This window comes from Aquarana catesbeiana, linkage group LG09, assembly GCF_042186555.1.
Source record: "Aquarana catesbeiana isolate 2022-GZ linkage group LG09, ASM4218655v1, whole genome shotgun sequence".
Classification (NCBI taxonomy): domain Eukaryota; kingdom Metazoa; phylum Chordata; class Amphibia; order Anura; family Ranidae; genus Aquarana; species Aquarana catesbeiana.
Window position 1 is genome coordinate 2,267,193 of NC_133332.1, and position 27,232 is coordinate 2,294,424.

At 47.7% G+C, this 27,232-nt stretch overlaps 1 protein-coding gene across 1 annotated transcript; it reads right to left on the reverse strand.

The window, feature by feature from the left end:
- Positions 1-12,901: 12,901 nt before the first annotated feature.
- FOSB (FosB proto-oncogene, AP-1 transcription factor subunit) lies at positions 12,902-23,868 on the reverse strand. Its single transcript, XM_073598069.1, has 4 exons — positions 23,571-23,868; positions 19,850-20,122; positions 19,661-19,768; positions 12,902-18,264 (listed from the first exon to the last, which is right to left on the reverse strand). The coding sequence occupies exons 1-4, from the start codon at positions 23,673-23,675 to the stop codon at positions 17,869-17,871; spliced, it is 882 nt and encodes a 293-aa protein (XP_073454170.1). The 5' UTR covers positions 23,676-23,868; the 3' UTR covers positions 12,902-17,868.
- Positions 23,869-27,232: the final 3,364 nt, after the last annotated feature.

Consider the following 27,232-nt stretch of genomic DNA (forward strand, 5'->3'; position numbering starts at 1 on the left):
GTGGAAAGGTGAAATGTTTTTCCCATATTAACTCTTACAGGAGAGAATTTCCCTTCCTAGGGGTAGATTTCATCTCACTTCCTGTTGTCTCCTTCCGTTTGCAAGTAGGAATCATTTGTAAGTTGGATGTCTGAAAGTAGGGGCCTGCCCTATATACTCTGCAGAAATTTGGGGCTTAGGTGTTGCTGTTGCCACAACACTGTAAGCCCTCACAGGGCCCTGCTGTGAAATATTAGATCAAGAATTGTAATTACATGTCCCTGTTGAACAGGGGCTGAAAAATTGGGCCTTAGGCACTGGTGGCGGCGCCCAGAACCAAAAATGTTCTTACAAGCTATCAGCATGATCATTGAGGAGGAAGAGGATAATTACTCAGGGATAGTCACTCAGCATCAGCATAGGCAGTCTTTGAAGGGATCTGAGATTTTAAAAAAAATTATTCGGTTACATCAGCATCAGGTGCTTGGTAGCTGGTGGTGATCCAAGACTGATTCATTTTTATGAAGGTCAGCCGATCGACCGAGTCGGTGGACAGACGCACCCTGTGATTGGTTACAAAACCTCCAGCGGCACTGAATGTGCGTTCCGAAAGAACGCTGGATGCAGGACAGGCCAGTAGCTCAATTGCATACTGTGCAAGCTCTGGCCAGTGATCCATCCTCAAGACCCAGTAACCCAGAGGATTTTCGGTGGGAAAGGTGTCCAAGTCAGATCTTGCCCCTAGGTATTCCTGCACCATGTAAAACAGACGCTGGCGATGGTTGCTGGAACCGATCATACCTTGGGGCTGCGGACTAAAAAATTGTCTGAACGCATCGGTCAGACGGCCACCTTCTCCACCGCTCCTTCTTTGACTGACCGAAGCCTCAGCAACACGTTGTCCAGAAACAGGAGTTTGTAACCTCCCGGTCTCTGGGAACGCGTTGCACAGAACTTTCTGCAAGGCCTCCCGAAGATGTTTCATCCTCTGCTCCCTCTGCGATGGCAAGAAAAGGTCCGCAACCTTACCCTTGTAATGTGGATCAAGGAGGGTTGCCAGCCAGTATTGGTCCTTCTCCTTGATACCACGAATACAAGGATCCTTACGCAAACATTGCAGGATCAGGGAGGCCATGTAGCGTTGGTTTGCTGAGGCATTCGGTCTGGAGTCCTCTGGGTCACTAAGGACGACATGGTCTGCAGTCACCTCCTCCCAGCCACGTACAAGTCCATGTGTTTCTTGGGACTGATCCCTTAAAGACTGCTGCTGATGCTGAGTGCCAGGCTCCACCTCCATGCTAACACAATCCTCTTCCTCATCCTCTTCCCGTGTAATCAGTGGGCACGCAGGAATGCTGTCTGGATAAAGGGGGCCTTGAGAGCTAAGGAAGTCCTCCTCTTCCTGCCTCTGTTCTGCCTCAAGTGCCCTGTCTATTATTTCACGCAGTGTGTGCTCCAACAGGTGGACAAGGGGGACAGTGTCACTGATGCATGCACTGTCACTGCTCACCATCCTCGTGGCCTCCTCAAATGGTGACAGGACAGTGCATGCATCCCTGATCATGGTCCACTGGCGTGGGGAAAAAAAAGACAAGCTTCTCTGACCCGGTCCTGGTGCCATAGTCACACAGGTACTCATTGATGGCCCTCTGCTGCGTGTGCAGCCGCTGCAGCATGGCCAACGTTGAGTTCCACCTGGTGGGCATGTCACAGATTAGGCGGTTCTTGGGCAGGTTAAACTCCTTTTGGAGGTCCACCAGCAGAGCACTGGCATTATATGACCAGCCAAAATGCACACAGACTTTCCTGGGCTGCCTAAGGACATCCTGTAAGCCCGGGTACCTGTCCAAGAACCGCTGCACCACCAAGTTAAGGACGTGAGCCAAACAGGGCAAATGGGTCATTTGTCCCTGTCGGAGGGCAGAGAGGAGGTTGGTGCCATTGTCGCAAACCACCATTCCTGCCTTAAGTTGGCGTGGCGTCAACCACCTCTGAACCTGCCCCTGCAGAGCTGACAGAATCTCTGCCCCAGTGTGGCTCCTGTCCCCCAAGCACACCAGCTCAAGCACCGCATGGCATCTTTTGGCCTGCGTACTTGCGTAGCCCCTTGAACGGCTACAGAGTACCGCTGGTTCCGAGGACAAAGCACAGGAAGAGCCCATGGAGGAAGAAGAAGAGGAGGGGGTGGAGGAGAGAGGTGTGTCACAAACTTAGGTAACGTCCCTGTTCATGCCTGCTGGACCATGAGTCAGCGGTAATATGCACCTTACCGCTGACTGCCCTGTCCAGCGAGGCATGGACATTGCCTTCCACATGCCGGTAGAGAGCCGGAATTGCCTTCCGTGAGAAAAAGAGGCGTTTGGGAACCTGCCACTTAGGAACCGCACATTCTACAAACTCACGGAAGGGGGCAGAGTCTACCAACTGAAAAGGCAGCAGTTGAAGTGCTAGCAATTTTGCCAAACTAGCATTCAACCGCTGGGCATGTGGATGGCTGGGAGCGAACTTCTTTTGGCGGTGCAGCAGCTGGGGCAGGGAAATTTGCCTGGTACAATCTGAGGTCGGTGTACCGAAAGCAGATTTCCCACAAGTACTTGGCTGTGACACACCTAATTTTACACCTTCATTCCTCTCAGTGTAGGTCTCAGAGAGGACTGAAGGTATAGTGGGGTTGGAGATCTCAGCTGATGAGGAGCAAGGAGAGGTCCTCTTTGTTCTTTGGTGTGGGTCTTTTAGATACGCTTGCCAAAGAACTGCATGGCAGGTCAACATATGTCTGGTCAAGCATGTGGTACCCAAGCGGGAGATGTTTTGGCCACGTGAGATATGCTTGATCTGATGCACTCATCTCAAAAAAGGCCCACACCAAAGAACTTTTTGAATAACGCTTGGAGACTGCAGCGCCCTGCACATGTGGAGCTTTGGGGTGTGATGCAGTCAATGTGCTGCTCTTAGGCTGGCCCCTGGAGGGCATCCTGCCTCGTTGGTGATGTGCCGCCTCCTCCTCCTCCTCTCTCCTATCAGGCACCCATGTTGAGTCAGTGACCTCATCATCCCCTCCCTCCTCATCACTGGAGCAAACCTGGCAGTATGCTGCAGCAGGGGGAGCATGACTGCCAGATTGCTGTCCTTCTTGGGCACCCCCTCTGTCCGTGCTCACGTTACTGCCTTCATCTAGCTCAGTATCATTAGCAGAGCCTTCCAAACGCTGGGCATCCTCCTGGAGCATATCCCCAACACTGTGGTCAAACAGTTCAAGGGACTCCTCAGGAGGACATGGTGGGGCTAGGGAAGGAGTCACTGATGCCATTGAGCCGAGGGAAGAGGCCGGGTTGGCAGCTGCTTTGCCAGACAAAGTACTCTGAGCCTGGGTGAGGGAGGATGAGGAGGATGAGGACGGCTTGGTCATTCACTCGACCAAGTCTTCCACATGTTGCGGCTCAACACGGCCAGCTGCCGAAAAAAGGCCAAGCGTGTCCCACGGCCACGTGCTGATGAGGAAGCACCGTCTCTACGACCAGCACTATTGCCTCTAGACACAGAGCCCGCTTGCCCTCTTTTATTGGCTTGTGACTGTCTGCCTCTCCTTGTTGGCCTTCCAGATATACTAATGGCCTGTAGCTGCACTAAGCTGGGATATATATATATATATATATATATATATATATATATATATGTACTGATACTGCAGCTAGCAAAATCAACTGCCTGCCTGTAGTATGAGAACACCACCAACCTTCTACAGGTAGCTTTAGGTGAACACTATGCAGGGCTCGCAAAAAAATTACTTGTAGTTTTAGCTGAACACTGTGAGGAGGATGCACTACACTAACTTGTAGCTTTAGCTGAACACTGTGCAGGGGACGCACTACACTAACTTGTAGCTTTAGCTGAACACTGTGCAGAGGTCGCACTACACTAACTTGTAGTTTTAGCTGAACACTGTGAGGAGGACGCACTACACCAAATTGTAGCTTTAGCTGAACACTGTGAGAAGGACGCACTACCCTAACTTGTAGCTTTAGCTGAACACTGTGCAGAGGTCACACTAAACTAACTTGTAGCTTTAACTGAACACTGCGAGGAGGACGCACTACACTAACTTGTAGCTTTAGCTGAACACTGTGCAGAGGTCGCACTACACTAACTTGTAGTTTTAGCTGAACACTGTGAGGAGGACGCACTACCCTAACTTGTAGCTTTAGCTGAACACTGTGAGGAGGACGCACTACACTAACTTGTAGCTTTATCTGAACACTGTGCAGAGGTCACACTAAACTAACTTGTAGCTATAACTGAACACTGTGAGGAGAACGCACTACACTAACTTGTAGTTTTATCTGAACACTGTGAGGAGGATGCACTACACTAACTGTAAATAGTCTAGCTGCCTGACTGTGGTACTAATAGGATCAAAAGAACACCAGTAATTTTCTTCAGGTAGCTGTAAATACTGTAACAAGACAAGCCTGCCTGTCAGTAGGAAGATAACAGGAATGGATCTAGCTAAACTGAATACAGTGTATATATATATATATATATATATATATATATATATATACATACACAACACCTGGGATGCATATATATATATATATATATACACAATACACTGTAAGTGCAGCTAACTCACTGACTGTCCTGCCTAATCTATCTAACTCAAATGAAATGACACTGTCTCTCTCTCTCTCTCTCTCTGTAAGCACGCCGGAACACACTACACAGGGCGGCCGTGCAGGCAGCCTTATACAGTGTGGGGCGTGTTCTAAACCCCCTGAGCCATAATTGGCCAAACCACCGTGGCTTTGGCCAATTATGGCTCAGGGGGTTTAGAACACATTATGGCTTCTAATGGTGTATTACTAGTGAGCCTGAAGATCGATAATCATATAAGTCTATAGATGTTCTATCACCGCGACAACCTTTTTTAGTATTTACTGAAAAATCTCCATGACTTCTGTGCTTGTCTATGGCGGAAAGTTTTCATTAGATATCTGCCAAACAAAAGGAAAGACCTCCTCCAATGAAATCGATGCAAGGGGACCTCCTCCAATGATATCGATGGAAGAAGACCTCTTCCACTGATATCGATGGAAGAAGACCTCTTCCAATGATATCAATGGAAGAAGACCTCCTCCAATAAAATAGATGGAAGGAGACCTCCTCCGATGATATCGATGGAAGAAGACCTCCTTCAATGATATTGATGGAAGGAGACCTCCTCCAATGATATAGATGGAAGGAGACCTCCTCCGATTATATCAATGGAAGAAGACCTCCTCCGATGATATCGATGGAAGAAGACTTCCTTCGATGACATAGATGGAAGGAGACCTCCTCCGATGATATCGATGGAAGCTCCTCCTATGGTATCGATGGAAGGAGACCTCCTCCAATGATATAGATAGAAGATGACCTCCTCCAATGATATAAATGGAAGAAGACCTCCTCCAATGATATCGATGGAAGGATGACGGTCATTTCTGGAATTTTTGAACGTTCCTTCAAAGTGTACATAAAGAATATACTATCTCCTCATTTTCTATTGTGTGTTTCACACCTTTTCATAAGATTTATTGAAGTAATTTCTGGAGATTGTGGTTCCTATTGAGATAAGGAGACACTGGAAAGGTGGCGGGCCAGTTTAAAGTGTTTGGAACTTTAGGCGGTCTTCTGCCGACAAATATGAAACTCACTAATTAAATAAGGACATTGAGTCTTTCATTGATGAATCTGATGTTTTGGGGGCACCAAAGGTTCTGTTTAATCTGTAAGGGGGACTATGATTGTCGGTATAGTGGCACCAAACTGCTCAAGTCTCTGCCCCACTTGTTCTTGGATAGGGCAGCTCAGCTACCCCCCCCCCCCCCGCCTCCTGGTGGTTGTATCCCTTCCCCATACTATGCCAAACTCTGGGCCATAGGCCTGCTCATAACATCTGTGACTGTGGGCCTTTAACATTGAAGAATAAAATAATTTTCACACAGGAAATATGTTTTCCGCACTTTACTGCACCTATCAAAGATGGCGGGACTTATGGACTTATGACATCCCGATGGAACTCTTCTACACAAAACGCCGTACACTGGAGCAGAGGTTCTATAGATGTCATCTGCGTGCAGAACACCAGCATATTACTTTAAAAAACATCTCCCCGTTTCTCCTCCTCTCTCCTTGGGAACACCACAAAGTTGGGACCACTTATCCCATGTATATGAAGTCTGCAGCATTCAGCTTTTAAACAGTGCACCTTTAGTATACCCGTATTTCCCCATGTCCCACCCTATGGATCTGCCCAGGCGGGCATATTGCCAGGGGACACACTGATTTTCAGGTGTCACCAGTACTCAACTCAGAGGACACTTAGCCTGGCCTAAAAGGCCTTCTGCATCCTGTTTACCATCCACGTCAGCCCGTAAAAGAATCAGGGCAACTACAGCTGGTCCTACTGGGTGTTGAACTACCTCACCTGGGGCTTCAGCCCTGTTAAAGGCCCTTGGCAGTAACTGACTACATCCGAATAGCTCTGAGGTGTTTGTCTCCCATTCTGGCATTTATATGGGTACTAACTCCACCCTGACATCACTAGAAGAAGGTTTTCTCTAAAAGGGGGACCTAACACCCAATTATAGAGTTCCCTTTACCACTCTATATTAGCACAGAGCCTCCTACTGGCACACTAGCTAACTGCACCTGCTAACATACCTCTAATACAGGGTTTCTCAACCAGGGTTCCATGGAAGCCTAGGGTTCCTCCAGAGGTTGCTAGAGGTTCCTTGAACAACAAACAATTTCTGCGTCTCAGATAAGTTCCTATGGACACCATTCATCTTTGCAGCTGTCTGTAAGGGGGGAATTGTCCCCAATTACCACAAGTGTAAGGGGCAGTCTTCCCATTGGCCATCAAGTTAATGTATCAGGAGTTGTAGATATAGTCATTTTTAGGAGGGGTTCCCTGAAAGTTATTTTGTGGGTCCTTCAAAGGTTGGAAAAGTCAAATTTAATAAATTTGATTCTGAAGTTAATTTCCAAATGATATTTTTTGGGTTTTGTTAAAAATAAATTGGTGACACAATGTTGTTTCCCTCCTTCCCCTGACTACTCTCTCCAACATAGAAGTGGCCCTTTCCGGAAGGAAGCCATAGTCACGCCACACCTGCCAGATAATTCTTACAGATGATCAGACCCTTCTATGCCCCCTTATGGTTCTTCCTGTGACATTACTTTGAACATCCCTTCTGAATTCTGCTCCTCTGCTGGTTCACCACCCTGGAGGGAGCTCCTCATTCTGTCCCCCTCATCGTTCCTCACCTATGTGAAGTCTATGATACAATGTTTCTAATTTTGTACAAAATTTGTCATAAATGGTATCATTTCTTTTTCCTTTTAATAAAAAAACAAAATGAAAGAACATTGAATAGTTTTCCACTCCAACCAAAGTTTAGGAGAAATTTGGATTGAAGGTTTTCTCCACTTGAGGTTCTTCCAGCCTCTTTCTGGGAGCCGACTACCACCGGACGCTTCGGCTTTTCATGTCTTACATCGTGCTGCTGTGTGTTGGATTTCATGTGAATTGTACATTCTGCCATTTTTTGTACTGAACTGGTATAAATCTGAAGGTAGAGTGCGTGGGAATTCACATTTGGTGGGATTCTTCCTTATAAGATGAAGATTCCAGAAGTAGAGAATTGAGGGGGGGGGGTCATCGGAAGGGGACCCCGGAGTCCAAATCTTGAGCCTGACCCCCACTGTATGGATTTAGACTGAAAGAGGAGTTGGGAAGCGGGATTCCAGGACTCCTCATTGAGGATTTTTGGCCAGAGCTGCTCAGAGTTACCGCGGTTTATGTTCTCAGTCCACCATCCCTATGTATGTGGTCACCAGGAAATGATCAATGTGTTTATTGTTTCTGGAGATATGAAAAAATTAAATGAATTTGGGATGTTTGGGGTTAACATTTATGTGGATAACCGGATGATATCAGTAATTCCAGAACATTCCAGAAGGAGGTGATGGAGAACCACTGTACATTCCTATAGAGAGAGCGCTTTCTTCCATCTGTAGGGATCAGCGGCTCTTCATGCCGGATTCCTGAGTCTGCACAACCTAATAAAATGACTGGAGATATAAATATCTGAACTTTCAACAGCTCAGAGGGGACTTCCTCCTGAAATACGATCAGAGAACGCTTCATAACACAGTGCTGAAACAAACCCATGTACTGTAGTCTTGTGCTGGGGGAATGAGGCTGCGTGTAGTCCTGTGCTGGGGAACGACGCCGCGCGTAGTCCTGTGCTGGGGGAATGAGGCTGCGTGTAGTCTTGTGCTGGGGGAATGACGCTGCGTGTAGTCCTGTGCTGGGGAATGAGGCTGTGTGTAGTCCTGTGCTGGGGGAATGACACCACGTGTAGTCTTGTGCTGGGGAACGACGCTGCGTGTAGTCTTGTGCTGGGGGAATGACGCCGCGTGTAGTCTTGTGCTGGGGAATGACGCCGCGTGTAGTCCTGTGCTGGGGAATGACGCCGCGTGTAGTCCAGTGCTGGGGGAATGACGCTGCGTGTAGTCCTGTGCTGGGGAATGTCGCTGCGTGTAGTCTTGTGCTGGGGAATGACGCCACGTGTAGTCCTGTGTTGGGGAATGACGCCGCGTGTAGTCCTGTGTTGGGGAATGACGCCGCGTGTAGTCTTGTGCTGGGGAATGACGCTGCGTGTAGTCTTGTGCTGGGGAATGACGCCGCGTGTAGTCTTGTGCTGGGGAATGACGCCGCGTGTAGTCTTGTGCTGGGGGAATGACGCCGCGTGTAGTCTTGTGCTGGGGAATGACGCCGCGTGTAGTCCTGTGCTGGGGAATGACGCCGCGTGTAGTCCAGTGCTGGGGGAATGACGCTGCGTGTAGTCCTGTGCTGGGGAATGTCGCTGCGTGTAGTCTTGTGCTGGGGAATGACGCCACGTGTAGTCCTGTGTTGGGGAATGACGCCGCGTGTAGTCCTGTGTTGGGGAATGACGCCGCGTGTAGTCTTGTGCTGGGGAATGACGCTGCGTGTAGTCTTGTGCTGGGGAATGACGCCGCGTGTAGTCTTGTGCTGGGGAATGACGCCGCGTGTAGTCCTGTGTTGGGGAATGACGCTGCGTGTAGTCCTGTGCTGGGGAATGACGCTGCGTGTAGTCCTGTGCTGGGGAATGACGCCGCGTGTAGTCATGTGCTGGGGAATGACGCCGCGTGTAGTCCTGTGCTGGGGAATGACGCTGCGTGTAGTCTTGTGCTGGGGAATGACGCCGCGTGTAGTCCTGTGCTGGGGAATGACGCCGCGTGTAGTCCTGTGCTGGGGAATGACGCTGCGTGTAGTCCTGTGCTGGGGGAATGACGCCGCGTGTAGTCTTGTGCTGGGGAATGACGCTGCGCGTAGTCTTGTGCTGGGGAATGACGCCGCGTGTAGTCCTGTGCTGGGGAATGACGCCGCGTGTAGTCCTGTGCTGGGGAATGACGCTGCGTGTAGTCCTGTGCTGGGGGAATGACGCCGCGTGTAGTCTTGTGCTGGGGAATGACGCTGCGTGTAGTCCTGTGCTGGGGGAATGACGCCGCGTGTAGTTTTGTGCTGGGGGAATGACGCTGCGTGTAGTCCTGTGCTGGGGAATGACGCTGCGCGTAGTCCTGTGCTGGGGAATGATGCCGCGTGTAGTTTTGTGCTGGGGGAATGACGCCACGTGTAGTTTTGTGCTGGGGGAATGACGCCACGTGTAGTTTTGTGCTGGGGGAATGATGCTGCGTGTAGTCCTGTGCTGGGGGAATGACGCTGCGTGTAGTCCTGTGCTGGGGGAATGACGCTGCGTGTAGTCCTGTGCTGGGGGAATGACGCTGCGTGTAGTCCTGTGCTGGGGGAATGACGCTGCGTGTAGTCCTGTGCTGGGGAATGATGCCTCGTGTAGTCTTGTGCTGGGGAATGACGCTGCGTGTAGTTTTGTGCTGGGGGAATGACGCTGCGTGTAGTCCTGTGCTGGGGGAATGACGCCACATGTAGTTTTGTGCTGGGGGAATGACGCCACGTGTAGTCCTGTGCTGGGGGAATGACGCTGCGTGTAGTCCTGTGCTGGGGGAATGACGCTGTGTGTAGTCCTGTGCTGGGGGAATGACGCTGCGTGTAGTCCTGTGCTGGGGGAATGACGCCGCGTGCAGTTTTGTGCTGGGGGAATGACGCCACGTGTAGTCTTGTGCTGGGGAATGACGCCACGTGTAGTCTTGTGCTGGGGGAATGACGCCACATGTAGACCTGTGCTGGGGGAATGACACCACGTGTAGACCTGTGCTGGGGGAATGACACAACGTGTAGTCTTGTGCTGGGGGAATGACGCCACGTGTAGTCTTGTGCTGGGGAATGACGCCACGTGTAGTCTTGTGCTGGGGAATGACGCCACGTGTAGTCTTGTACTGGGGGAATGATGCCACGTGTAGTCCTGTGCTGGGGAATGATGCCACGTGTAGTCCTGTGCTGGGGGAATGACGCCACGTGTAGTCTTGTACTGGGGGAATGACGCCACGTGTAGTCTTGTACTGGGGGAATGACGCTGCGCGTAGTCCTGTGCTGGGGAATGACGCTGCGCGTAGTCCTGTGCTGGGGAATGATGCCGCGTGTAGTTTTGTGCTGGGGGAATGACGCCACGTGTAGTTTTGTGCTGGGGGAATGACGCCACGTGTAGTTTTGTGCTGGGGAATGATGCTGCGTGTAGTTTTGTGCTGGGGGAATGATGCTGCGTGTAGTCCTGTGCTGGGGGAATGACGCTGCGTGTAGTCCTGTGCTGGGGGAATGACGCTGCGTGTAGTCCTGTGCTGGGGAATGATGCCTCGTGTAGTTTTGTGCTGGGGGAATGACGCTGCGTGTAGTTTTGTGCTGGGGGAATGACGCTGCGTGTAGTCCTGTGCTGGGGGAATGACGCTGCGTGTAGTCCTGTGCTGGGGGAATGACGCCACGTGTAGTCTTGTGCTGGGGGAATGACGCCACATGTAGACCTGTGCTGGGGGAATGACACCACGTGTAGTCTTGTGCTGGGGGAATGACGCCACATGTAGACCTGTGCTGGGGGAATGACACAACGTGTAGTCTTGTGCTGGGGGAATGACGCCACGTGTAGTCTTGTGCTGGGGGAATGACGCCACGTGTAGTCTTGTGCTGGGGGAATGACGCCACATGTAGACCTGTGCTGGGGGAATGACACCACGTGTAGTCTTGTGCTGGGGGAATGACGCCACGTGTAGTCTTGTGCTGGGGAATGACGCCACGTGTAGTCTTGTGCTGGGGAATGACGCCACGTGTAGTCTTGTACTGGGGGATTGATGCCACGTGTAGTCCTGTGCTGGGGAATGATGCCGCGTGTAGTCCTGTGCTGGGGGAATGACGCCACGTGTAGTCTTGTACTGGGGGAATGACGCCACGTGTAGTCTTGTACTGGGGGAATGACGCTGCGTGTAGTCCTGTGCTGGGGAATGACGCCACGTGTAGTCCTGTGCTGGGGAATGATGCCGCGTGTAGTCTTGTGCTGGGGAATGACGCCGCGTGTAGTCCTGTGCTGGGGAATGACGCCACATGTAGTCCTGTGCTGGGGAATGATGCCGCGTGTAGTCCTGTGCTGGGGAATGACGCCACATGTAGTCCTGTGCTGGGGAATGACGCCACATGTAGTCCTGTGCTGGGGAATGACGCTGCGTGTAGTCCTGTGCTGGGGGAATGACGCTGCGTGTAGTCCTGTGCTGGGGAATGACGCTGCGTGTAGTCTTGTGCTGGGGGAATGATGCCGCGTGCAGTCTTGTGCTGGGGGAATGACGCCGCATGTAGTCCTGTGCTGGGGAATGACGCTGCGTGTAGTCCTGTGCTGGGGGAATGACGCTGCGTGTAGTCCTGTGCTGGGGAATGACGCTGCGTGTAGTCTTGTGCTGGGGGAATGATGCCGCGTGCAGTCTTGTGCTGGGGGAATGACGCCGCATGTAGTCCTGTGCTGGGGAATGACGCTGCGTGTAGTCCTGTGCTGGGGAATGACGCCACGTGTAGTCCTGTGCTGGGGGAATGATGCTGCATGTAGTTTTGTCATGGGGGAATGACGCCACGTGTAGTCTTGTGCTGGGGGAATGACGCCGCGTGTAGTTTTGTGCTGGGGGAATCACGCCGCGTGTAGTCTTATGCTGGGGGAATGACGCCGCGTGTAGTCTTGTGCTGGGGAATGACGCCACGTGTAGTTTTGTGCTGGGGAATGACGCCGCGTGTAGTCTTATGCTGGGGGAATGACGCCGCGTGTAGTCTTATGCTGGGGGAATGACGCCACGTGTAGTTTTGTGCTGGGGAATGACGCCGCGTGTAGTCTTATGCTGGGGGAATGACGCCACGTGTAGTTTTGTGCTGGGGAATGACGCCACGTGTAGTTTTGTGCTGGGGAATGACGCCGTGTGTAGTCTTGTGGTGGGGGAATGACGTCACATGTAGTCTTGTGGTGGGGGAATGACGTCACATGTAGCCTTGTGGTGGGGGAATGACGTCACATGTAGCCTTGTGGTGGGGGAATGACGTCACGTGTAGTTTTGTGCTGGGGAATGACGCCACGTGTAGTTTTGTGCCAGGGTTTTTTCTGATTCAGTTGCACTCTGACATATTGCACTCCTCGGGGGCGGAGTCCAGTGTGTTCATTATCAGGCTGGGAACGATCGGGTGATATATCTCGGTGTACACAGCCTATAGACGACATGCTGGGCGGACACGTACAGTAGAGGTTAGTGATAGCCGAACACAGGGGGCCGACTCCCCATTGGCTGTTACAAGAAGAATGACACGACCATGGGCAGGGTTTTGTTGAAGTTTTATTTATTACAGTTCCATAAAGACCTATACTATAATGAAGTCAAAAAATATATATATATATATATATATGTTTCTATAGTCATTTCTTTTACTTACACAATATCACTAATACAGTAACAGGAAAAAGTGTGCGCCCAGCGTGGTCCCCCTCCCCCCTCCTCTCTTTACATAGATCTGTATCCTCGTCCACTCTGCTGAGAAAGGTGCAATCATCCTCACACGTACAGACAGAGAAAACCGCCACCTCCGCCGCCACCACCGCCGCCGCTGCTGGGGATTAAAGAAGAACTCCAGTCAATATTTAGTCTTAAATGGACTTTGCAGACTTTTTTTCTCACCTGTATCAGCGCCATAAGCCTCTGACTTTGTACAGCCGGGCCCCATGGAGAACCACCCAGCCCACACCCCCTGTACACGCACCCACGTGTCCCTCTACTCAGCTGCCGGGAACTGATTTTTAATGTTCAGTTCGGAGACTATTGCAGCGCAGGCACCGGCTGCCATAGGACAGTACTGAGTATTTTTCGGGTTTTGGTTCTGAGTGGAGTTCATCTTTTTTTTCCCCCCGGGCACTCAGTTTGTCACCCCCAATAGACAGACATGGTGCTAGTCTCCACCCCCGAGGAGCTGCTTGCCTGGGCGGAGTTTAGGGCAATGACATTCCTTTGGGCGCCCCTGTATTGTCACATTCCTCCCCTAATAGGCAGTGTAGGGAGCCAATCACCTTCTATCAGAACACTGAAAGATGATTGGCTGCCATGGGATGGCGTTTCTTTAGGCGGCAACAATGTTTCATTTTCCAGTTCCAGTGCTAAAATGAACCCTCGAGTTGTATACATTATAACCAGCGACGGTTCACCGACCAATAGATACCACTGAATAGGAGAACCTCTCTGTGTATATTCATATTTCTATATATATAAAACTTATATAACATCCAAAAATATATTAGGAAATAGATATATACACTCTGGCATTATGTTCTGTCTGTACGTACGTACATAACATTACTTTCACTATATATCTTTATATATATAATATACATCTATAAATAAGCCTCATATATATATAATAAAATATATAGAAAAATATGGCTATTGCTCTTTATAAAACTGCGTGTGTGCGTATACAATGTGTATGTGCTGTATATAGCGCCACACACATACAGACAATCCGGTAGTAAGGGTCATTGCACCTTGATCTCTGGCTGACACACCTTCCACTCATCGAATGTCAAGGTCAGTTCTGGTGCTGCCCAGACCCTACTTGAGTCATTATATCAAATAATATTCTGATCTCAGCCTTGACCAGCAATCTGATAGGAGGGAGACAAGTGCTGAGACCTCATTGGCTCCTAATCAGTAATCTCATTTCAGCCTTGACCAGCAATATGAACAGAGGGAATTATGTGCTGAGGTCTCATTGGCTCCTAATCAATAATCTGACCAGAAGGAGATAAGTGCTGAGACCTCATTGGTTCCTAATCAATATTCTGATCTCAGCCATGACCATCAGTCTGATCATAGGGGGGGATATGTACTGAGACCTCATTGGCTCTTAATCAATAATCTAATCTCCGTCACGACAAGCAATCTGAACAGAGGGAGACAAGTGCTGAGATCTCACTGGGTCCTAATCAATATTCTGATCTCAGCCTTGCTCATCAGTCTGATCATAGGGGCATATGTGCTGAGACCTGATTGGCTCCTAATCAATAATCTGTTCAGAAGGAGTCATGTACTAAGACCTCTGTTACTCCTAAATCAATAATCTGATCAGAAGGAGATAAGCGCTGAGACCTCATTGGCTCCTTATCAATAATCTGATCTGAAGGGGGTCATGTAATGAGACCTCATTGGCACCTAATCAATAATTTTTCTCAAAAGGGGTCATGTACTGACACCTCAATGGCTCCTAATCATTAATTTGATAAGAGGAAGATAAGCGCTGAGACCTCATTGGCTCCTTATCAATAATCTGATCTGAAGGGGGTCATGTAATGAGACCTCATTGGCACCTAATCAATAATTTTTCTCAAAAGGGGTCATGTACTGACACCTCAATGGCTCCTAATCATTAATTTGATAAGAGGAAGATAAGTGCTCAGACCTTATTGGCTCTAAATCAATAATATGATCAGAAAGGGTAATGTACTAAGATCTCATTGGCACCTAATCAATAATCTGATCAGAGGGAGATAAGTACTGAGACCTTATTGGCCTCTAATCAATAATCTGATCAGAGAGCGATAAGTGCTGAGTTTTCATTGGCTCCTAATTAATAATCTGATCAGAAGGGGTCTTGTACTAAGACCTCATTGGCACCTAATCAATAATCAGATTAGAGGGCGATAAGTGCTGAGTTCTCATTGGCTCCTAATTAATAATCTGATCAGAAGGGGTCATGTACTAAGACCTCATTGGTGCCTAATCAATAATATGATCAGAGGGAGATAAGTGCTGAGACCTCATTGGCTCCTAATTAATAATCTGATCAAAAAGGGTCATGTACTAAAACCTTGTTGGCACCTAATCAATAATTTTATCAGAAGGGGTCATGTACTGAGATCTCAATGGCTCCTAATCATTAATTTGATAAGAGGGAGATAAGTGCTGACACCTCATTGGCTCCTAATTAATAATCTGATGAGAAGAGGTCATGTACTAATACCCGATTGGCTCCTAATCAATAATCTGATCAGAGGGAGATAAGTGCTGAGACCTCATTGGCTCCTAATTAATAATCTGATCAGAAGGGGTCAAGTACTAAGACCTCATTGGTACCTAATCGATAATCTGATCAGAGAGAGATAAGTGCTGAGACCTCATTGGCTCCTAATCAATAATCTGATCAGAGATAGATAAGTGCTGAGACCTCATTGGCTCCTAATTAATAATCTGATCAGAAGGGTACATGTACTAAGACCTCATTGGCTCCTAATCAGTAATCTGATTAGAGGGCGATAAGTGCTGAGTTCTCATTGGCTCCTAATCAATAATCTGATCAAAGGGTGATAAGTGCTGAGTTCACATTGGTTTCTAATCAACAAAGCTGATCAGTGGGACAGAAGTGCTAAGACCTCAATGGCTCCTAATAAATAAAGCTAATCAGAGGGACAGAAGTGCTGAGACCTCATTGGCTCCTAATCAATAAAGCTGATCAGAGGGCGATAAGTGCTGGTAAAGTCCACCCTAGCAGCCACCCAGCTCCTCCATCCGGTTGGTTCCACATGTACAATACAAAGTCCAAGCACCGGAGATCTACAGACTGACTCTGTATACAAAATACGAAAATACGGCACAACGCCGGAAGGCGGGGCCAGTATGGCTGCAGGCGTGGTCACAGTGAAAGATTAAAGGGACAGGGCCACCAATACTAAGCTCTTCTGAAAACCAGCCGGCTGGTCGGGGTCTCCAGGACTTTGAGTCGTTGACCCAGAACAAGGAAGGGCTTCTGACCTGCGTCCTCGCTGTGGGTCATGGGGTCCGTTTATCAATGTTCATACCCAGGAGTTACAGATCCTTCCAATTGAATCTTATGTGAAAAATGTGTAAATCTTGAGGGAAAACATTGATAAATAGACCCCCAAAGAAACAGCCAGGCAACTAGCATTTTCAGAAAGTAATGGCAAAGCCCATATTTCTCTTCTGACAGGTTCTCTTTGAGAATACTAATTAGGAGCAAATCACATTTCATAGAACAGGTTGGTCTACCCTGCTGCCAGAAAAAATGCAGTACACCCTGTGACCTGCAGGGGACGCTGAAAAACCAGTAGAGAGTGTAGTGCCCTTTTGTCCATAGTCTCTAAGGGCCACTCCACAGGAGTGGACTGACATGAGCTGCCACATGGTCGGCCTATATCCCCCTCTCTGGTCTGATACATATTGACCCCACTCCCCATCACATCCCATCTCACATCATTGGTCGTGCCCTCCTTACAGCTGAGGAGGTAGAGGTCCAACTTGGTCCTGGTCCTGGGTGTTCCCTTGGGTGAAGTTCATGAAGTTGGTCCTTGAAGTGGAATGTAGCAAGGAGGAAACTTCTTGACAGCGCTCAGCCCACCACACACTTCCATCATGGGGGGGAGGGGGTCATGAATGGTAACAGATACAAGGATGATGGTGAAGGGAGGTGGGGGTGACAATGGAGAATGATAGGAAGAGAAGACAAGATATGGAAAAGCAGGTTGTGAAATTACAGAAGAGGAGTAACAATACAAAAAATGCATGGCATTGGAGAAGAGCAGACCTGGAGCCAGACATGAAGAGATAAAGAGTAGGAATGTAGAATCAGTGATGAGGACAATGCAGGATGGGGGCTGGTTCGGGATTTTATGGAGTAAAGAAAGTAAGACAGAGAAAAGTTCACATTATAATAATGTGGGAAAAGAGGAAGAGGTAGGCCAATGAACAATGAGCTGCAAGGAAGGGGAGGACTGGAGAGATCTCCATAGTTGATAGAGAGAAGAGGGCTGGAGAGATCTCCATAGCTGGTAGAACGAAGGAGAGGAATGGAGAGGTTTCCACAGTTGGTAGAGGGAAGGAGAGGACTGGAGAGATCTCCATAGCTGGTAGAACGAAGGAGAGGAATGGAGAGGTTTCCACAGTTGGTAGAGGGAAGGAGAGGACTGGAGAGATCTCCATAGCTGGTAGAAGGAAGGAGAGGAATGGACAGGTTTCCACAGTTGGTATAGGGAAGGAGAGGACTGGAGAGATCTCCATAGTTGGTAGAGAAACGGGAGAAGAATGGAGTGATGGTGATAGATGCCAGAAGGAAGGGAGAGGACTGGAGAGATCTCCATAATTGGTAGAGGGAAGGAGAGGAATGGAGAGATCTCCATAGCTGGCAGAGGGAAGGAAGCAAGCCACGGGAGGCATAGCAGACCATGATGAAACACAAGATTATGATGGTGGAGAAAAAGAGAGAGAAATGAAAGATTGAGGAGAAGGGTGAGGATCTGTCGGATGGACGGCAGTGGTTTGCAATCTGCATGGATTGGAAAGGTTGGCTGAATGAGGAAGGTGCAGGAAGGTGTTGGACTTTATGTCTCAGAGTGCCAGGAGTGAGGGGGAGCTGAGCGAGTCGGAGGATGAGCGCTCACTTCCGCTGCTGCGCTGGTACCGGCTTCCACAGGCTCCTCCCTCTGGGGAGGTGAACACAAACGAAGAGGTGTAAGCTCCAGGGCCGATTGCACAGTCTGGGTCCGGTAGTGGGGGCAAACAGACAGAGAATGATACCTCCGGTTGGGGGGGATACGAGGGCAGGAGTCCTCCGTGGGGAAAGGAGACAGCTGGTTCGCTGGAGGGCAGGTCAGGGTCCTCGTAAGGGAGTTTGCATGTCGATCGATGGGAGAGAAGGGCGAACTCCAACTGTTCCTTCTGTCGTTGCAGCTCATCGATCTCTGCCTCCAGTGTGGACTTCTCCTCTTCTAAAAGGTCCGTCTCCTGATAGGGGGAACACAAGCTGTTAATCACTATAGTGCTTCACATCAACCTGGACTATTACACTATGATCACACATATGGCATTGCTGGAGATGCTACCCCTCATACATGAATATTTGTGGACCATGTCCCATGTGATTGGGCCCTGTGTCCAACCAACAAAAGACAAATGTGACCTTCTAAGTAGAGCAGAGAGAGAAGACGTGATTCTCATTGCGGCTATTCTGGTTCAAGGTGTCAGAGATGCGGGTCAAGGGTGAGTAGGGATTTCCTAAACCAGAGAGCCAAATCCTCTCCTCTCCCTCTTCCACCACATATGGGGCTCTATTAAACGGAAAGTTTCACACAGGACGGTGTGACCACGGGCAAACCAGAACCCTCCACTCATACTGATACTGGGAAAAAGGGATATGATCCTAGGGTTATGGGAACATGAACACTCAGGTTCTCTGGAGGAGGACTATGAGCACCTGAATCCACCACATAAACCTCTAGATCAGTGGTTGTCAACCTGGGGGTCGAATGACGATTTGCCAGGGGTCACCGAATCCTGGGCTGTTCCTGAAGCCCGCACCGCTCTCCTAACCTTTTTGTAGCTGTCCAGCTGGGCTGTTCCTGGAGCCTGCGGCCGCCCACTCAGCCTCTTTGCAGAGATTAGAAGTCAGCTGACTGGTGAGGAATGTGAAGTGGGAGAGGCTGGAAGAGACCCCATCTCCTGATTTCGGCATAGGTGTCACTGCTGATAGACACCACAGAGCAGGAGACACAGTGAGTAAAACTACCTGTGATTAGCGCTGCCAATAAAGGTCCCCACTACAGTTTTCAGATCAGCAGATGACCTTCATCAAGAGCACTTGGTTGATCAGAACTCCCACCAGCACTGCCACTAATCCCAACTCCCCCACCCCCCACCAAGGAGTAAGAGAAGGAATAAAAATAGAGAATACATGGAAGGGAGCAGAAAAAAGGAGAGAAAGAATAAGAGAAAGAACAAGAAAGATGGCTAGAGAGAGGGATGGGGAAAAAAAAAAGAAATTAGGATAGAGAGAGATAAAAGGGAAAGAAAGGAGAACAAAGAGAAAGAGTGGTACATCCTAAAATGTACCATGAGGGGCTTTAATACTGTACGAGCGGAAGGGACTCAGGGAGCGCTAAATGTCCGTGTGTTAGGGGGCGCAAATTACTTACCTTGCCTTGGGTACTGACAACCCACGCTACGAAAATAATTTTACTGTTAGGAGTCCCCACAACTTGGGAAATTTTATCAAGGGGTCACGGCACTAGAGAGGTTGAGAACCACTGCTCTAGATGGTCTGTAGACCCTTCCTCCTTGGTGCTCCTTAGTCTGTGATCTCTATGGTTTCACCTGTTGGGAGAAGTCTATTGTTGTCACTTACGCTTTGAAGTCGGTCAGTCAGTTCTCGTCTTCGGTTCCGGCATTTGGCAGCGGCTAGTTTGTTCCTTTCTCTGCGTACTCGTCTCTTTTCTTCCTCCTCCGGTGTCAGCTGTGTATTGGAACAAGGATCAGAGGTCACATTTTGGTTGTGGCACATATACCTATAGACATCCAGTCCAGGGACACTCACCGCCTCCTCTCTGGTTCTTTTACGGGTACGGGTGGGCCGGGAGCCCTCTGGTCCCGGTGTGGAAACAGATGGACCATAAGATGATCCGGACGGAGAGGCGTAGCTTGGCCCTGGCAGGTCATAAGGGTCCAGCGAGGGTCCTGGTGGAGGTTGGGACTGAGCCATAGAGGAGATGAGGGCCGGGGTGACCAGCCACTGCAGGTCTTGACTACTGGTGATGGCGGTAACAGTGGGCACAAAGGAGGATGGAGCATCACACAGAGACACGCACTCCTGCAAAGAAGACACGCAACATGTCACAGGTTACAGGCAAAGGAAGTTATGGGTTGTGATTAATAAAAATATTCTATGGCTGAGATGGAGAAGGACGGCTCCTCTTTGGGAAGCAATCAAAGCAAGGGCCCTTTTCCACACAACACATAGAGGAATATCTACCTATGTACTCCTTGTGGGGCATATGGAGGGACAGCTGCTCCACCCCTATATACACCATACACGGTGTACTGACCCCTATACGTTCAGACTACACTGACCCCTATACTGCACAAATGTACCCAATATACCCATACACAGTGTATAATGACCCCTATATACACCATACACTATGTACATTGACCAGTATATATACACCATACACACTTCATACAGAGTATGCACTGACCCATATATACAAATAGTACAGAGTGTACATGGCCTCCTATATACACCAAACACTGTGTACTGACCCCTATACTATAACACTATGTCCAGACTACACTGACCCCTATATTGCACAATGTATCCTACAGTATATAACTAATATACAGTGTACACTGACCCCTATATACACCATGCACAGAAGACACTACGTACACCAACCCCAATATACAGAAGACACTATGTACAACAACCCCTATATACACACCATACAGAGTGTACACTGACCCTTCTGTACACCTATATAAAGAAAACACTATATACACCAACCCCTATATACAGAGGACAATGTCTCCTATATAACTCATTTGCAGTGTAAACTGATCCCTATATAGTATATTGACCACTATATAAGGTATACAATGGATCTATATACACAGTGTGTACCGACACCTATACTATACACATTATATACTGACCCCCTGTACTATACACAGTGTATATTGGCCCCTATACTATACACAGTGTATACTGACCCCCTATACTATACACATTACATACTGACCCTCATACCATACACAGTGTATACGGACCCTTATACTAAAAATTATATACTAACCCCTTATACTATACACAGTGTATACTGACCCCTATACTATACACAGTGTATACATACCCCTATACTATACACAGTGTATACATACCCCTATACTATACACATTATATACTGACCCCTATACCCTACACATTATATACTGATCCCTATACCATACACACAGTGTATACGGACCCTTATACTAAAAATTATATACTAACCCCCTATACTATACACAGTGTATACTGACCCCTATACTATACACAGTGTATACTGACCCCCTATACTATACATATTATATACTGACCCCTATACTATACACAGTGTATACTGACCCCCATACTATACACAATATATACTGACTCCTATGCTATACACACTGTATACTGACCCCTATACTATACAATACACAGTGTATACTGACCACTATACCATACACAATGTATATTGGCTCCTATACTATACACTGTGTACAATGACTCCCTATACTATACACATTATATACTGACCCTTATACCATACACAGTGTATACTGACCCCATACTAAAGATTATATACTAATCCCCTATACTATACACAGTGTATACTGACCCCTTATACTATACACAGTATATACTGACCCCCTATACTATACATAGTATATACTGACCCCCTATACTATACACTGACCCTCAATATTATACATATTATATACTGACCCTTATACTATACACAGTGTATACTGACCCCTATACTATACACAGTTTATACTGATTCCTATACTATACATAGTATATACTGACCCCTTATACTATACACATTATATACTGACCCCTATACCATAACAGTGTATACTGACCGCATACTAAAAATTATATTCTAACCCCCTATACCATACACAGTGTATACTGACCCCTTATACTATACACATTATATACTGATCCCTATAATATACAGTGTATACTGACCCCTTATACTATACACAGTATATACATGATCCCCTATACTATACATAGTATATAGTGACCCCTATACTATACACAGTATATACTGACCCTTTATATTATACATATTATATACTGACCCTTATACTATACACATTATATACTGACCCCCTATACTATACACAGTTTATACGGATTCCTATACTATACATAGTATATACTGACCCCTATACTATACACATTATATACTGGCCCCCTATACTATACACGGTGTATACTGACCTTTATATTATACACATTATATACTGACCCCTATACCATACACAGTGTATACTGACCCCCTATACTATACACAGTGTATACTGATTCCTATACTATACATATTATATACTGACCCCTATACTATACACAGTGTATACTGACCCCTATACTATACACAGTTTATACTGATTCCTATACTATACATAGTATATACTGACCCCCCTATACTATACACAGTGTATACTGACCCCTATACTATACACATTATATATTGACCCCTATACTATACACAGTGCATACTGACCCCCTATACTATACACATTATATACCGACCCCCTATACTATACATATTATATACTGACCCCCTTTACTATACAGTGTATACTGACCCCTATACTATACACAGTGTATACGGATTCCTATACTATACATAGTATATACTGACCCCCTATACTATACACATTATATACTCACCCTTTATACTGACCCCCTATACTATACACAGTGTATACTGACCCCTATACTATACACAGTATATACTCACCCCCCCTATACTATACACAGTATATACTGACCCTTATACTATACGCGGTGTATACTCACCCCTTATACTATACACAGTATTTACTGACCCTTATACTATACACAGTGTATACTGACCCTTATACTATACACATTATATACTGACCCCTATATTATACACATTATATACTGACCCCTATATTATACACAGTATATACTGACCCTTATACTATACACAGTATATACTGACCCTTATACTATACACAGTATATACTGACCCCTATACTATACACAGTATATACTGACCCTTATACTATACACAGTATATACTGACCCCTATACTATACACAGTATATACTGACCCCTATACTATACACAGTATATACTGACCCATATACTATACACAGTATATACTGACCCATATACTATACACAGTATATACAGACCCATATACTATACACAGTATATACAGACCCATATACTATACACAGTATATACAGACCCATATACTATACACAGTATATACTGACCCTTATACTACACACAGTATATACTGACCCTTATACTATACACAGTATATACTGACCCTTACATTATACACAGTATATACTGACCCTTACATTATACACAGTGTGCTCTGGGACCCTATACAATGTGTGGTTGTAGAAAGTTGCTGTGACGTCAGAGAGAGTCATTGAGCAGCAGTGGGTTCCTGTGTCCCCCACTCACTCTTCAGCCCACCAGCCCCCAGTGACATCACTGCCGTCAGTGACGTCACACTCACCTGTGGTGCAGCAGCTGTGGGGGGGCTCCCAAAAGAATCCACCGAGGAGAGGTACTGAGACTCTGCAGAGGGAGAGGAGCTGGAGGAGTCGTATCCCTGGTACATGTCCTTCCAGAACCAGAGTCCACAGGGGTCCAAACTGAGGAGAGTCCAGGGTCACAGCCCAGAACCAGAGTCCAGAACCAGGGTCAGAACCCAGAACCAGAGCCCAGAACCAGAGTCTAGAACAAGGGTCAGAACCAGAGCCCAGAACCAGAGTCCAGAACCAGGGTCAGAACCAGAGCCCAGAACCAGAGTCCAGAACCCAGAACCAGAGCCCAGAACCAGGGTGACAGCCCAGAACCAGAGTCCAGAACCAGGGTCAGAACACAGAACCAGAGCCCAGAACCAGAGTCCAGAACACGGGGTCAGAACCAGAGCCCAGAACCAGAGTCCAGAACACGGGGTCAGAACCAGAACCAGAGTCTAGAACCAGGGTCACAGCCCAGAACTAGGACCAGAGTCCAGAACCAGGACCTGGGTCAGAACTAGGACCAGCACCCAGGATCAGGGTCAGATTCCAGAACCAGAGTCAAAACACAGAACCAGAACCGGGATATGAGCCCAGATCAGGACCAGGGAGAGTTTCCAGAACCAAGAAAGTACAAAATCCAAGGAAGAGTCCAGAAGCAGAACTGGGTGCAGAAGTGAGAAGTCCAATCGGAGGAGATCAGGACCGGCACCGGAGTCCGGGGGAAAGTCCCGCAGTCCGCATGGAGGGCTTTATAGATCCCGGGGGTCCCCGATAATTGGGGTGCAGAATGCAGGCGGTGGAGGGGTCTCTCCAGTAGGTATGAGATAGTACGGTAAGTGTCCCGGTAATACGGTAGCTCTCACTGACTATTCTCTCCGGTAGGTATGGTGTCTCCGGTAGGTCTCCGGTAGGTCTCCGGTAGGTGTCCGGTAGGTATCTCCGGTAGGTCTCCGGTAGGTGTCCGGTAGGTATCTCCGGTAGGTCTCCGGTAGGTGTCCGGTAGGTATCTCCGGTAGGTCTCCGGTAGGTGTCCGGTATTGTGTCTCCGGTAGGTGTCCGGTAGGTGTCTCCGGTAGGTCCCCGGTATGGTGTCTCCGGTAAGTGTCCGGTAGGTATCTCCGGTGGGTCTCCGGTAAGTGTCCGGTATGGTGTCTCCGGTAGGTCCCCGGTTTGGTGTCTCCTGTAGGTCCCCGGTATGGTGTCTCCGGTAGTACGGCGGATCGTCCTCCGGCTCGGTGTGAGATTTATGAATGAAGCTCACATCACTTCTCCCTATTTATACTCCCACCGACGTCACAGCCCTCACCCCGCCCACATCTCGGGCTAAGGAGCCCCCAGCGCCCCCAAAATCAGACCGAGGGACCCCCCGCCGCCCCGTACCCCACCCTCCGCTCCCATCCCCCCAGATCAGAGCCCCCCCGGCCTCCCCCCACCCCTAGATATCGGGGTACAGAGCGGCGGAGGGCTGGCCCCGCCCAGCGGAGTTCCTGTGACGTACATAACCATCTATGGACTTGTCTTCGCTGTGTTTATCGGTTACTAAGGAGTGACGTCAGAGGGAATCCCGGCTCCCCGCAACGCGCGCGCCGGCCCCGTGTATTAATAGTAACCGCACCACGGACCTGAGAGAGAACTACAGAGAGGATTAATAGAACTTATATATATAAATCCTCTCTCTGTATATATATGTATGTATATATATATATATATATATATATATATATATATATATATATATATATATATATACACACACAGTGCTTGGAAAAAGTATTCACACCCCTTGAAATTTTCCACATTTTGTTACAACCAAAACCATAAATGTATTTTATTGGGATTTTATGTGATAGACCAACACAAAGTGTCACATAATTGTGAAGTGGAAGGAAAATGATAAATGATACAAATAAATATGTGAAAAGTGTGGGGGGGGAGGGACATTTGTATGGCGCCCCCCGGAGTCAATACTTTGTAGAACCCCCTTTCTCTACAAGTCTTTTTGGGGATGTCTCTACCAGCTTTGCACATCTAGAGAGGACATTTCTGCCCATTCTTCTTTGTAAAATATCTCAAGCTCTGTCAGATTGGATGGAGAACGTCTGTGAACAGCAATTTTCAAGTCTTGCCACATATTCTCAATGTGATTTAGGTCTGGACTGTGACTGGGCCATTCTAACACATGAATATGCTTTGATCTAAACCATTCCATTGTAGCTCTGGCTGGATGTTTCGGGTCGTTGTCCTGCTGGAAGGTGAACCTCCGCCCCAGTCTCAAGTCTTTTGTAGACTCTAACAGGTTTTCTTCTAAGATTGTCCTGTATTTGTCTCCATCCATCTTCCCATCAACTCTGACCAGCTTCCCTGTCCCTGCTGAAGAAAACCATCCCCACCACATGATGCTGCCACCACCATGTTTCACGGTGGGGATGGTGTGTTCAGGGTGATGTGCAGTGTTAGTTTTCCACCACACATAGCGTTTTACTTTTAGACCATAAAGTTGAATTTTGGTCTCATGTGACCAGATCACCTTCTTCCACATGTTTGCTGTGTCCTCCACATGGCTTCTCACAAACTACAAACAGGACTTCTTATGACTTTCTTTCACCAATGTCTTTCTTCTTGTCACTCTTCCATAAAGGGCAGATTTGTGGAGAACACGACTAATAGTTGTCCTGTGGACAGATTCTCCCACCTGAGCTGTGGATCTCTGCAGCTCCTCCAGAGTTACCATGGACCTCTTGGCTCTTCTCTGATGAATGCTCTCCTTGCCCGGCCGGTCAGTTTAGGTGGACGGCCATGTCTTGGTAGGTTTGCAGTTGTGCCATACTCTTTCCATTTTCCGATGATGGATTGAACAGAGCTCCGTGAGATGTTCAAAGCTCGGGAGATCTTTTTTATAACCTAACCCTGCTTTATACTTCTCCACAACTTTATCCCTGACCTGTCTGGTGTGTTCCTTGGCCTTCATGATGCTGTTTGTACACTAAGGTTCTCTAACACAGTGTTTCTCAACGCCAGTCCTCAAGGCACCACCAACATGTTTTTGGTCATGTTTTCAGGATTTCCCTCAGATGAACCAGCTGTGGTAATTACTAAGGCAGTGAAACTGATCAAATCACCTGTGCAAAATAATGGAGAGCCTGAAAACATGACCTGTTGGGGCACCTTGAGGGCTGGAGTTGAGAAACACTACTACAAACCTCTGAGGACTTCACAGAACAGCTGTATTTATGCTGAGATTAAATGACACACAGGTGGGCTCTATTTACTAATTAGGTGACTTCTGGAGGCAATTGGTTCCTCTAGATTTTAGTTGGGGGTATCAGAGTAAAGGGGGTGAATACAAATGCCCCCCCCCCACACACTTTTCACATATTTATTTGTATCATTTATCATTTTCCTTCCACTTCACAATTATGTGACACTTTGTGTTGGTCTATCACATAAAATCTCAATAAAATACATTTGCGGTTTTGGTTGTAACATGACAAAGTGTGGGAAATTTCAAGGGGTATGAATACTTTTTCAAGACACTGTACATGTAGAGTATTAGTAGATCATTAAATATCTAACGAGACAGAGAGGGATCACTTTGACACAATTGGTCAGAGAGGGATCACTTTGACACAATTGGCCAGAGAGGGATCAC

Coding starts and splice junctions, on each gene's coding strand:
- FOSB (XM_073598069.1), bottom strand. CDS start 23,675: ATGTACCAGGGATACGACTCCTCCAGCTCCTCTCCCTCTGCAGAGTCT. Junction 20,123..23,570: donor CCACAGCTGCTGCACCACAG/GTGAGTGTGACG, acceptor TCTTCTTTGCAG/GAGTGCGTGTCTCTGTGTGA. Junction 19,769..19,849: donor AAAGAACCAGAGAGGAGGCG/GTGAGTGTCCCT, acceptor TCCAATACACAG/CTGACACCGGAGGAGGAAGA.